Consider the following 14,039-nt stretch of genomic DNA (forward strand, 5'->3'; position numbering starts at 1 on the left):
TCAGGCCGTGCATGTTAGTGAGAAATTAATGCAAGCACACATGACTCATTTCAGCGCTTCCAATTGGCTACATTCTTGAACCCATTTTATAAATGCTAATAACTGGTTGTCAGGAGTAACAGTTATCATAAAGGTCATGCATTTATGATTTTAGTTACATTCAACCAGTCTTTAAACCTGTCTGTAAACAAGTAATCATTTCATGTCATTTTTTTTTTCGTATTTGTGTGTGTGTGCTTCCCCATACAATATACACTGTACGTTTCTGGAATTTTCATGTATGTTGTATGATGGATAATGTGAAAAGAGCTCGTAAACTGCTGCTTTACTGGTAAACAGTTGTGACACAGAGAGTCATGCCTGAGTGACTGTTAAAAATGTGAACTCAACTTTAATAGAAGTGCATTTATGAAATTCTTTGTGGTAAAGCAGCTATTGTGTAGATGGTTGCGAGTGTCAGAGTAAGCCAGGAAAATAAACAGCTGCCTTCATGTCAGTGCATTGGTCCATTGCTCAGAACACTTTTATAAAGATGATGCATAGTTGTAGAAGTATCCGTCATACAGTCAATTTGTTTGAAATCTGCATGTACATGTACAGGTGTACATGTACAAATGTTCTTATGGAGTCATTGCCCACATGTACAAGATGTATCCTAGTGTAAATACTCACATGATGTAGTTACGTACATGTAGGTAGCAAAAACACACAGAGATGAAAAATACATTTGTATCTTGATGTCATATGTGTATTTTTGTTCTGCTGGCACCTTTCGGCCCTATTGGTTCCTGTTTCTTGGTAGCCATTGCCTTTTGAGTGTGTGAGCAGCTCTCTTGAAGTGCTGCCGCTGGAAAGTTTACCAAACTACATGTAGTCCTGTTGTAGCCCATGTGAGTGTTTTGCCCTGCATTTGAAGAGTTTTATCGCAAAACGAGCTAACTCCATTCTTTTTAAGTTGAGATATTTGTGATTAAAGCTGCTAAAAAACAAGGAAAATGCTGGATATTTTTAATCATAACTTTTAGAATATTCCTTGTTACAACTTGTTGTATGTCACAAGTGAGGTATTACTGGAAAGGCTTAATTTTGCTCTATCTTATGATGGACTTACTTTGTCATGTTTAAAAATGGCGCTTAGCTCATTTTGCAATAAAACTCTTCATTTGTTCCAGTCAGTGGTCCTTACTCATCTACTTTGATGGTTAATACTTTGTACCACATTTGTGATGGTGGGAAAGCGTAAATTAATTGCGCTCTGCCAACAGCGCCCTCTCGCAGTCGCTGACGTTGTAAGGACCTGGTAAGAATCACTGAGAAGTCACAGACCGCAATCTTCATTTCCACTTCACTCACCACACCTGGCTGTGTAGGAAGCCCTTGTCCCTTGCCTGTCTGGGGTGCTGCGAAGCGCCATCCATGATCAGGGCGTTAAGCCTTTAAGGGAAGTGAACAATTTTGAAGCTCAACCGGCGAAACGTTACGTTGCGGTGTATACCCTGCAGTTGTGCATTGCTGTTGTGACAAGTCTGAGAGTTGGCCATAGATCTGTACAAGCTGACCCTGAAATCCAAGGTTTTGTCCCATGCCAGATAGGTTCAGAGGTTGATAAAATTCTCCACGCTCTTCTATCAAAGTCTGTGGCACAGGGGTTGCCTATGATTTGATGCACTTTTGCAACCTCCTGACAATCTTCGCTCATCAAAGTTTTTGCGCCCTCATGCACCAGTGAGCATGCGTTGTTGTTTTTTTGCGGGGATCGGGGGACCCGACTCGGAAGTGAATGTCAGGACAGGCTTGGGAGGGGTAGCGCGTGCAAAGTGATCTACTCTTAGTCATCCCCATGACTGCTGAGACGGACGGATAGGGCCAAGCCAGTCCTCTGGAAAACCATTGCAGGGAGGACCGATTAATGCTAATGAGGGTCGAGAGCTGTTCCAAGGGGGCAAAGGGAGTTGACTCCCTTCTCTTTTTTTTTTCTTTCCGGCATTAGGATTAGAATCACACGTAGGCACCGCGACTAATGCTGCTCATGCTGTCGTTTTGGATATTTGCAGACCCAGGGACTAGCAGTTTGTTGACCACTTTTTGTCTTTGTTTGGAGTTGACGTTCCACTCGGGCATAAATCTAACTTCTGCAAGTGCAACTTTCAAGTAACCATTTGGTGTCTGCAGTTACCTAATGTTGCTTTTGGATTGTTTGTCATTCCTCTTCAAATGTTTTGGGGTCCCAGTTTGTTTGACAGGGAGAAAAAGAACTTTTGCCAGTCCCACTACTGTTCCAATGGAATATTCATCTAGTAAAAAGAACGACTCTGGCTGTTCAGTGACCAGGAGAGTGTTGACTCCCCAGAAATTCTTTTGAGTTAAGCTGGGCCCCCTATTCTGAGGGATCAAAAGAGAAGGAGGGCTTGTCTTGCACCCCTCTGGGTAGAAATAACTAAAAGGGGAACTTGTCAGGGCAATGCCAGTCTGTTTATGAGCCGTGAACTGTTCATGCTTCTTTAGAAATTTGTGTTGCAGTTTTGCACTGGCGAATGGAAATACAGAATACTTTGTACTGTACATTGTACTATTGATACTAAAATGATAGCGCCACATGTACTACACACTTCATTGGTCTGAGCTTGTACAGTGTATGTTGTCTCCTCTGAGCTATTCAAACAAGTTTTTATTTATGTGAGGATCTGTGCCTTCGTTGCTTGGAATATTACCATGGAATTATACAGTGGATATATCTGATACATCAGTGTTCTCGTCTTCGAATTCAGGAAGGATCGTTTACTACTGCAATGATGACATCGGAGAGACAAACTCTGAAGTTTCGCTGAGAGTCCATTTATTTGCCTTGGATTGTCAATGTGACATAGTGTGACTGAGATGATTGGATTATTACTCTAGCTTTTCACATGTTTTTGTTGTACGTGAATTATATGATCATATTTGTATTTTGTTGGGTTTTTGTCAAATCACACGAGATTGGAGTCACAAATATGCTGCAGTCTCACTGCCAAGATTGATTTTGCGGACTTGTAATTTCATTTTTTTTTTTCTGTGCGGTGAGGAAGAACCCCACATTATCAATGCACAAACGTTACAGTGCCCTCTGTTGTTCAGTGGGCATCGATTCATTGAGAATCAAGGAAAATGAGAAGCAGTCCGCGACACTGCCGTGGGACCGCAATGGGCGATCCAAACCCAAGCAGCAGGTGCGTTAAAGTAGAATGTTGCATGCAGTTCAATCATCTTGATACCACAGTAACTCTTTTTTTTTTTCACTTCCTTTCATGAGGAAAAATGATACCATGATACACGATATGCTGTTCATGATGTTTATGTTGTATAGTGTTTCAAATGTCAACTGTCATGACTTAAACTCCATATCAGAAATGATGCTGAAAGTGTACCTGTGACTCAATAAGGAGTGATGCACTTGCTGATTTACTGAGAATATTGCCAAGGAAAGATTTGTACTGTGTGATTGTTCAGTGGGGCGTAAGTGCTGAAAAAGAACAACCAAATATTACAGATCAGTGAAATTTTAGTAGAATGTAGTACATGTTGAAATGCAAACTCAACCATACCAAAATTAGTAGTAAGTCATCAAAGATACAGTTGTACAGTAGGTGTTCAACAGCACATGGTGAAGATTTGTCAGCATGCTTGATCATGTACCTCTTACCCCGCGTTCACATTGTCCCCCGCGCCGCGGGGACAGCCTCAAGAGATCTTATCTTTTTTACGACTGACCGTTCACATTGGTATCTCATCTGTCCCCGAGCTGTGGGGGCAATTGGGGCTTGGGGCGAGCTCTGCCAGGCATAGCGCATGCGCACATTTGATGACCACAGCTGGACGCTATCAATTTCGCCCCAAGGTCACTCTCCCCTCCAAATCTTGTCCCCGTACCCGACTTGATTCGCGGGGACGAGGGGACAAGTCCCAGCGAGCGTTCACATTATGGTTTTGGAGGAGAAAGTCCCACAGCTCGGGACTTTCCCCGCGGCGCGGGGGACAATGTGAACGCAGTGTTAGTGACGTGTGTATCTTCCAATTAAAAGTCGCTGATATTTCATTAATGTCTGCACTATCTCAAAAGATATATTTTCGTAATGACTAGACTCGACATATTACAATAGATGTACCAATATATCAAGAAGGCAAGCTATTTTTGTCAGTATGCTCTCTCTTGTTTCCAAGGTCAAAACATTTTAATCCTTTTGTTTACGAATGTAAGCTACAACATATTAAGGTCATCATAATTGTGTGCATGAGTGTGTCACACAGGTATTGTGGAAAATAACACCACGGAAGCTACAGTCATTTATCACAATAAAAACTCGAAAAGTGGATATGTTTGTGTGAGTGATTTTACACGTTCAGCCGGTTAAGATGAATTTTGCTTGTTTTTCATTCCATGAATTGCATGCAAAAATATTGTCATGATTTTATTTTTGCACTAGTTATTGTTTGCACGAATTGTGCGCAAATTTCCACACTGCGAATATTTTCATTTAAGTAATTTGCATGCTCAGCCGGGTTTGGAGTTGAATTTTGCACGTTTTTAATTCTGTGGAATCAAGACATGAACAAATGAAACACATATAAACAAGCAAAAATATTCACCTACTTTTATTTTCATGCTAGTTTGTAGTGGCGCGAAATGCATGAAAATTCCTACACCACGCAAATTTTCACTTTTACAGTTAGTGAAATTCTCCATTATGTTGTATTCAGTAAAAAGAAATTTGAACTGATTCTATTTCTCATAATGTTTGATACTATAACTAGTCAGAATTTTGCTCATATACCGATATGTTGGTGTGGGTTCAGTATATTTGCTGTGATACTGAGATTTGACCAATTTGATAATTGGATTTGCTTACTATTTGCAACCAAGAAAGTGAAACATCAAATACTATATTATAAGCTTTTCTATTGTCCCGCATACCAGTACACTGATGTTTATATCCCACAAAATTGCATCAACTAATTGTCTTCAGCAGAGTGTCCCACCAATTCATATCCTTGTTTGTGTCCCTCAAAGTATTATCTTCGACATGTGTTGCATGGGGGATTTGTTTACTTTGGTCAGTACCTGCTGCACAAGCTACAAAAATCAATCAATTTAAAAAAAAAAAATTCTTTTGTGTTTTATAATAAAATTATTCACCAAAATTATGCCGGGATTCAAACAATATTTAGCACTCACTTGCCAAGCATTGTTTGGGTGTCAAATTATTGCAAGTAGTACTGACAGTGGCACATAGGGTAGTTTTCTGTCATACATGTAAGTAGTGATATGGTCACAATATGCATGTACTGTATGCCCCTCAAGCCAGAGTTCCATGTTGTGAATCCCATTAAAAAAAAGTTTGGCTCATATTACGTGATTGTAACGCAATATTGCAAGAAAGAAGATACGTGTATAATCTACAACAATATTGCTTCAAGACCATAATTTTGGCAGTGGCTTCACAAGATTTATACATCTTGTATCTATGGCAGTCTCTTCATTAAAGCGACTATTCAACACAAGGTTCAAACCCTCTGGCTTGCCAAGTGTATTTTATAATGGTCAGTCACGCGTTGATGTACATTGTATGTACTGAACCAAAACTTACACAGACATAACATGTAGATGGTAATGTATGATACATTGCAGTAAAGAAATACAGTGTTGTCAACAGTCGTGTGGACTAATTCACTGAGCAAGCCCAAGTGATTAAAAGATTTGAAATGATAATGCAAGATTGAGGATTTTCTGCAATGAAGGTATTAAAGGGCTAACTGTGTGTCTTGCCAAACAAGATTCATTGTTTACGTACAAGAAAGTCACTACTCAAATTGATGAAATTATTCAGTCAAGTTATTTTTATTGCTGCTGATTGACAAGTTGCGTTTTAGTAGTAGCCATGGCACGAGAAATCATGGGCATACACGCTCAAGCAGGATTCGAACTTACAACCTCCTGATCACTGGACAGGTGTCTAAATCCACCAGACCACTGAGCTTCTGCCCAACAGCCGGTACTGGTTCTAATCCATGTTAAATATACACGTAGCATGCAAATATGCACACTTTTCTGGTATACAGTGTAACTACTTGTGTCTATTCATGAAAATGTCTTGTCCAAACACAATATTCCTCTATTAAACCTCCTTCACAAGTCCTCATTCAGTGCATACTTGTACATTGTACATGCATTGTGATGAATCAGATGATCACCAGTGAATACAATGGACAAATGTAGGTGTGGTCCAACCATGAAGCATTTAGATGTCATAGTCAGCCAGACCATTGCTTTGAAATGGCTGAGACAATAGAAGATGGTTGTCATAGGCAACCAGTAGGAGGGCACTGTGACTGTTTTGTGTGTGTGTGTGTGTGTGTGTGTGTGTGTGTGTTTTTAGTCAGGACCAAAATTCACTCCCTTTTGCAATTAAAACATTGATTCTGTGTTTCTTTTATTTGGTGCTAGAGTATCTGTAGTCTTTAAATGTGTCTTTTTAAAGACTAACTCACTTTTTATATAGTTGTTAACCTAGTTTATTAGTTTCTTAAAGATAAGATATTAGTGACCAAAAAACTAATGGCAAAAAGGAGGATCGTCCTTGACGGGAAATAGAACTTTGTAATCCCATCATGGTACACTTAGTAATATTTGACAGAGCATACAGTGTTATAAGGCTTGGATCATGCTCATATCATCATTTTAGAGACTGTCTTTCTTTGTTGTGGACAAAGCTGTGTTAATTAACTGTCTTTGAAATCGTCATCTTGGTGAAGATGACGCCATGATTAGCTTGTGTCACTCTGCACATGGTAAAGAGTTTGCATTATACTTGGTATTAAAGTAATCTTCAGGCAGCCGTCTGCCTTAATATGTGTGCTAGATTAGGCAAGGGAAAAATCAGGGGCGGATCCAGGAATTCTGTTAAGGGGGGGTGACTAATATTTCTGATGCCACTTCCGGGTGTCATTTCATTTTTTTCTTTTTATTTCTTTTGTTTTTAACGAAAAATAAAGGGGGCGTGCGCCGGTTGCACCCCCCTCTGGATCCGCCACTGAAAATGACTCAACTGCCAGTGATAGTGTTATCTTGAGAAAAGGGATGCTAATGATCTAGACATACAACCGTGTACAAGGCGTGTGGTTTAATTTTCACTTTCACAGTCTATTCTCTTCTGGCATCATGTTTAAATGACATTAATTACCCACTGACGCCCTGGTTCTGTTTCCCTGCGGCTCCACAAGCATCCCTCTTGTCGTCATGGAAACTGGATCCAAAGTACAGCACTCACTTGGTCTAGAATAGCTAGTCAAAGTGTTATTGTTTGCTGGTGTCTTGGAGATAAGATGCACATGACCAGAGACTGAGAGTGGAAGCACTGTTAATAAAAATGATGGATAATGTATCATCGTGGATGGTTGAGCCTGGAAAAGTAAAGCTGTAAAAGTCTCCCGTCTGTATTCAATAAATGCATGTCGGATGTGCACAGTGCTTTAATACTGCAGACGCATTATACGATCCCTAGAGGAGGATCTTTACTGTTTGTGTACAATGTACACTTGTATCATGGAGCGTAGTAGCTTTGTGCTTGTACACAGTGTATCTCAAGCTTACACATGAGCAAAAGAGAGAAACATGCACACACATACCTGCAGACAAACAGAGGATAACATTCTGAAATATCCTAAAACTTCAACTAAAGGTGATGATGTGCTTTATTGTGCCACATTCTCATTCTTTCCATTAAAATTTGCTTTACACAATTTTGTTAACCGTATTAAGCCTCTTGGCAAATACGTAGAGAAGATCATACAGTGGTGATGAGAAGGGAAACACTTTGATTTGATGCATGCACCACTTTCAAATCATCAGCTTCTTAATGGGATGCAGGCAACTGATAACAATAATCTGTTCCGAACATCAAGATATGTTCTCTGGCAGGTTGATTATTTTTGCCGCATCCCCAACAATACTTCTTTTGCCGATGACAGTGAAGTCTGCGTCGGTGTAGACTAGTCATGACGTGGAGACAGTACTTTCTGCTATTGCTAATATTTGCAGTGTTAACTTTTTGTCTCACATGAGCTGCATTCATACTGCAAGCCTGTACGACTAGTGCAAGCTTGCATGCAGTCAGTCTGTGGGTGCAGCAAATATGTGCAAAGCTCTCTTGTGTCTGTGCTCAAAGTGCCAATTTTGTCGGGTGATTCAATTCAGCAGTCAGGCATATTCGTAATTTTTCGTATACATTCTATTCTGTTAACTTTCCCCCTCACTTCTTTGTCGTGGCCCAATGCAGAATATGAAGGCGGATCCGGAGAAGCTCTATACCAAGCTGGAACGTATAGGCAAGGGCTCCTTTGGCGAAGTTTACAAGGGCATCGACAACATCACCAAGGAGATCGTAGCCATCAAGATCATCGACCTGGAGGAGGCGGAGGACGAGATCGAGGACATCCAGCAGGAAATCACGGTGCTGAGTCAGTGCGACTCCGCCTACGTCACCAAGTACCATGGCTCGTACCTCAAGGTGGGTGTCTGTCTGTCTGTCTGTCTGTCTTGTCCGGGCTTGTGTGTGTGTGTATCTGACTGGCTTTCCTTTCTGTGTGAGTTTATACATGCATATCTCTTTGGCTGTACATGTTGTGTGTGTGTGGGTGTGTGTTCCTATCCACGGCTGGCTGACTGGTACATGTGTATCCTGCAAGTAGGCCTTCATATAGGCCTACAGTCAACCTTGCTGACATTGACCTGGCAGAAGTTGAATTATCGCCTAAACTCGAAGGTCTTTTCAAGTCTTCTTCTCTTTATGTTCTGTTGATTTTAATCCCTCATAAGTCACATTTTCTCTTAAGTCGAAGCTATTTCTTCAGTCCAAATGGTTTCGATTTAGGCAAGGTTGACTATATTTGGCCCTATCTGCCTATTTCTTTGTAGAATTTTCTCTCTTTTTTTTTTGTCCGTGGATTTATGATTAAAGGTCCAGTTTACCTTTGGGAGCAGTGATTTAAAAAATATTCAAGACATAACATTTGATGCATACAATGTGTAAGTAGGTCTGTTGTATCACAAAACATCCTACCACATAAAATTTTTGCAATAAAGCCTAAAATATAAGGAAATATCAGTATTTTTCTTAAGAAACCATAACTGTAGATGGTTTAATAGTCTGGAAACATTTTTATTATAACTACACTTATTGTTCACATTTTGTGTATTTAACAATACTTAAAATCAATAATACGAATGTAAATTTTTACAGTGGTTGTTTCTATCCCGTACTCACATATTAAAACTACATTTAAAGCACTAATGCTGTGTTTTTGTTTCATCTGCAAATGGTAAATTATGCCTTTAAGTTATTCTTGTGCCCATACTCGTTTCTCTTAGGTATGAACATTTCCCATAATGCACTCCACACCCAGTTTCCATAGGTAATGGGTGGTACACCAATACATAAAATGAGTTCATGGTTCTCACGTTCTATGCAGCAATGGATTAAGTGTCTGCACAATGCTTTCTGTCGTAATGACACCCTCTTTGAAAAGTGAAAGTTTCAGTCTACAGATCATAAGCATGTATTCATAAACAGCTACAATCTCTTGGCAGTTCAGCTGGTTCCCATAAAGAGATAATGGGGATTTGGTTTCACTCTGTCGTGACAGGGGATCGTTAAATCCTGGACTAAAGTTTGTTAACTCCCTTCTAAGGTTTTCAGTCACAGAGTTTTGTTGGTAGCTACTTGTACCACTTGTACCAATAGTGGCTTATATTTGTGTACAGGTGTATGTGTTCTTCTTTTAGATAACCATCCATGACATGTAGACAAATCTCCTCTCATAAACAAAAGCCCTCTGATTTTCATACAAATATTGATTACCAGAAGTTATTTTTTATCGAAATAAGCATATGTGCCAAACTGTACACTGGAAATTTTATGTACGGTTTGATATCGGCATATGATGATTATCCCTAATTTTGTTGGTGTTTAAAGAATTTTCTAAATGTTTTTAATGTCTTTCATGTGTCTGCAGTTACACAGGTCTCAGGGGGTACATTTTAAACATTAGTCAGTATTATGTGATGATCAACGAAGTCCATACTGTATGTGGCAGAGCTCTAATTTGGGTATTAGTGAGTCTTCTGCATGGGGTAAAGGCTTATTTCATATACTAGTAGCAGTTCATTCTCACTGCTCTGCATAATGTGCTGTCGTGTGCGCTCTTCGTTAGAAGCGCGTGTGCAGCTGATGCGCCACACACTCTGAGGCTAAGGCTTGGTCATTGCGTGAATAATAGGGGTACCCCGTCCATTGACCGCGGAGGGGAAAACACCCTGGGGTAAAGTGTGTCTGCGGTAATGATTGAGTCATCATTATGGAGGATGACTGCAGTCAGTGGAGAGTGCCTTTGCTTCATGCAGATGTGGTATACTGTGTGTGTGTGTGTGTGTGTGTGTGTGTGTGTGCATTTACAATGTTTGTTGTATTTTAAAGGGATTGTACAGTTTCGGTTGAGACCTAACTTCAGATTTCTAACATTTTTTGGTGAGATAATGAAAAACCTCTTATGAAATATGAAAGAGCATGTAATTTATGAGGAATTCAACGTTTATTTGATGAAAATTGGTTTTGAAATAGCTGAGATATCTAAAAAGAGCGATTCTAATAAAGTGTGGGACCCACACTTTCACACGATTGCTTTGTTTTACTTTGTTTTTGGATGTTTCCGTCATTCCAAATCCGATTTCCTTCAAGTAAACTTTGAATTCCTCTTGAAATGGTATGCTCTGTACTATTTCATAAGTGTTTTCTTGGTATCTCGCAAAAAGTTAAAAGCCCAATTCTCACCTCCACCAAAACTGTACTATCCCTTTAACAAGTATATTATGTGTGTGGATATGTGTACGTACATATTTAGAGTTACATGGTTTGGTTTGTGTGTATAAAATTTGTACTGTCACTTTACATTACGTTATAATGCACTGATGAGGTAGCAAGAAATGATCACAGAGCATTGTACTACAGGCATAAATGTTTGTCTTTTACAAGATATCTTACAGAGTATATAATGGCATTTTTGATAGCATTTTGAGAGAAGTGTGATATTCAACTGATTTGTGTGTGGTGTGTTTATGTGTGTGTGTGTGAAATAGAAATTAAATAAAGATTATTGAAAAACAAAAAAGTGTGTATGTGTGTGTGTACACTGTATTTCTAAACTGAAGGAACTATCTCAAGTTGTAATTTACTGATTTTTTTTCTTTTGCAAATTTAAATAATAGGTAGAAACTTTATCCTTAAAGGTTGACCTTATGTACATTGTACATGGCATCATTCTTGTCTCAATAATATTTGCATACAAACTTTACTGTATGTGTGTTATGTAAACATCCTCTTTCAAATGTTTGCTAGGTAAAATCTTATACAGCATCTTGAAAAGCAGTTGCACTTGGGTCAAAGGCTGACAGTACATGTAGCGTAGTCTGCGTTCCAGATGTGTGTAATTTCCCTTTGATATTAAAATGATAATGGAAAGTATCGTTCATGTGCGTAATCAAACTGTATGTTTAATAGTGGTGCTGGAGCAAGGTTGCACAAGAAATGAAGGATGTTCTTCAGGACCTTTCATATTCAATGTACCTCTTGGGGTAAAATAAAAAAAGAGAAATGTATGAAAGATAGAATGATAAAGTATACAAAATTCAGGAACTGAGACTAGTTGTCAACATTGTAGGTCCACACCAAATTGTGTACCGCGTACTTCAAGTGGAATGTTCTCATTGACATCACATCCTGTTACAAGACCACTTTTAAAGGTCTTCGCTCCTCCTTTGATTGCATGCTATTCACAAGCTGATACTTGACATTTAAGATGCACCAGGGCGCCTTGCATTTTTCATGATGCACCCCCTCAGTATGAGAAATGTTGAGAATACATCCTGTGATATCACTAGACAGTACGTTCTGTAAGGCAATACTTTGTAATATGCATGTATTGGTTTCCGAAGTCCGCAGAGGGTACTCCGCCACAGTATCGTGAATTCGCAGACGTTTTGACACGTCAGCAAAAATTGACTTGTCCCTCGCTGCGGACGGGGAATATGGCGCTGTGAGAGACACAACACGCTTAACCCATGGAGTCCTGGGGGGTGAAAATTATCATCTTGTTCTATACTGGCAGCCCTGAATTTTACTTAGCATCTGACTGTATATTGAAAAAAGACTAGATTGTGTAAACTGGTTTAGAATTCATCGAGTCTGTACCAAATCAGAAAGAAATTTGTAAAAATCTGCCAAAATTGAAAGGAAGTAACAAGAACTTGGATCTTCTTAAACAGATCATGTATATTACCAATTTATAGTATACCTAATTTATAGATCCATCAAGTGGGGGACTTTTAATGATATGAAATACTGGTAGAAAGTAAAATAGTAAAAAGTTATGATAGAATATATGGGATACAGCACCAAACCACAAATACAAGTGTATGTGTTTTTTGGGACTGTATGGAATAAATTAATTCGAGAATCCTTCACCATGGTTATTGGTCACCTGAAGAGTGGCAAGAGTTGCTACTTCAATTCTGATTTTTTACTGTACAAATCCCAATAACTTATCCATGCTTTGTAGGTTTGCACACATTCCATCAAGTTTGGGGGAATGGATTGATAATGTTTCATACATTATGAGGTAGAAGTAGGGTGTAGTTCACCTGGATGTGTTTTCATGAAATAATGTGCATCATAATTTTCCACTGTTCTGTCTCTCACAGAAAGAAAGAGTTCTAAACCATCAGAAAAGTACTACAAGTGTATGTTTTGTTTGGTTTTGTGTTTGTAATGATCATTGTGTAGAGATTATTGCCTATGTGTAATAGGCTCGTCAGGATGAGCTATTTGGTAATTATACCCCCGCCAAACGAAGTTTGAAGGGGGTATATAGGAATCAGCGGGCGGTCGGTCGGGCGGTCGGTCCATTGCAAATCTTGCGTCGCAAACTACTTCCTCAGTTTTCAACCGATTCCCATAAAACGTGGCACAGATGTGTGCCTTGGGTTGTAGATGTGCAAGACGTATTTTTTGACAGTACCCAAAAGTATGTTGCCATGGTAACGGCATATTATGGGCAAAAATGGGTACAAATCTTGCGTCGCGAACTCCTCCCACAGTTTTTGATCAATTTTTATGAAATTAGGTACAGATGTTCATCTGAATATGTTAATGTGCAAGACACATATTTCCGCAGTGGCAAAAAGTGCGTTGCCATGGTAACGGCATGTTATTGGTAAAATATAGGGCAAAATGCTTCATGGCAAAACTGCTTCATCAGTGTTCTTCCAATTCTCATGGAATTCATATTGAATGTTTGTTTTAGGATATAGGTCAGCATGACACATTTCTTGACAGTGACAAAAAGTATGTTGCCATGGTAACAGCTCACATATTATGAGCCAAAATGATGAAAAATTTTGTGTTGCAAACTACTTCCTCAGTTTTTGCCCAATTTCCATGAAACTTGGTACAGATGTGTGCCTTTGGTTGTAGATGTGCAAGACGCATTTTTTGACAGTACCCGAAAGTACGTTGCCATGGTAACGGCATATTAATGGCAGAAGATCAAGGAAAGATCTTGCGGATTTAACTACTTCCTCAGTTTTTTGACCAAAGCTTATGAAATGTGGCACACACCTTGATCTTGGTGGGAAGATGTGGAAGACATATTTTTCGGACGTGTCGGAAGCTGCGTTGCCATGGTAACGGCATATAAATGGCAGAAGATCAAGGAAATATCTTGCGGATTGAACTACTTCCTCTGTATTCGACTGAAGCTCATGAAATGTGGCACACACATTGGTCTTGGGGGGAAGATGTGCAAGACATTTTTTTGGAGGTGTCGGAAGCTGCGTTGCCATGGTAACGGCATATTAATGGCGGAAGATCAAGGAAAGATCTTGTGGATTGAACTACTTCCTCAGTTTTTGACAAAAGCTTATGAAATGTGGCACACACAATAGTCTTGGTGGGAAG

General features: G+C 39.4%; 1 protein-coding gene across 1 annotated transcript in view; it reads left to right on the forward strand.

The window, feature by feature from the left end:
• The first annotated feature begins 3,068 nt into the window (after nt 1-3,068).
• Nucleotides 3,069-14,039, forward strand: part of LOC139722124 (serine/threonine-protein kinase 25-like) — a 77,220-nt gene continuing 66,249 nt past the window's right edge. The window contains exons 1-2 of the mRNA XM_071633443.1: nt 3,069-3,206; nt 8,310-8,540. Coding sequence (XP_071489544.1) covers nt 3,081-3,206; nt 8,310-8,540 — 357 coding nt within the window. The 5' untranslated portion in view covers nt 3,069-3,080. The remainder of the gene's footprint in view (nt 3,207-8,309; nt 8,541-14,039) is intronic.

This window comes from Diadema antillarum, unplaced genomic scaffold, assembly GCF_040938485.1.
Source record: "Diadema antillarum isolate AM-2024a unplaced genomic scaffold, OU_Dant_1.0 scf00000157, whole genome shotgun sequence".
NCBI lineage: Eukaryota > Metazoa > Echinodermata > Echinoidea > Diadematoida > Diadematidae > Diadema > Diadema antillarum.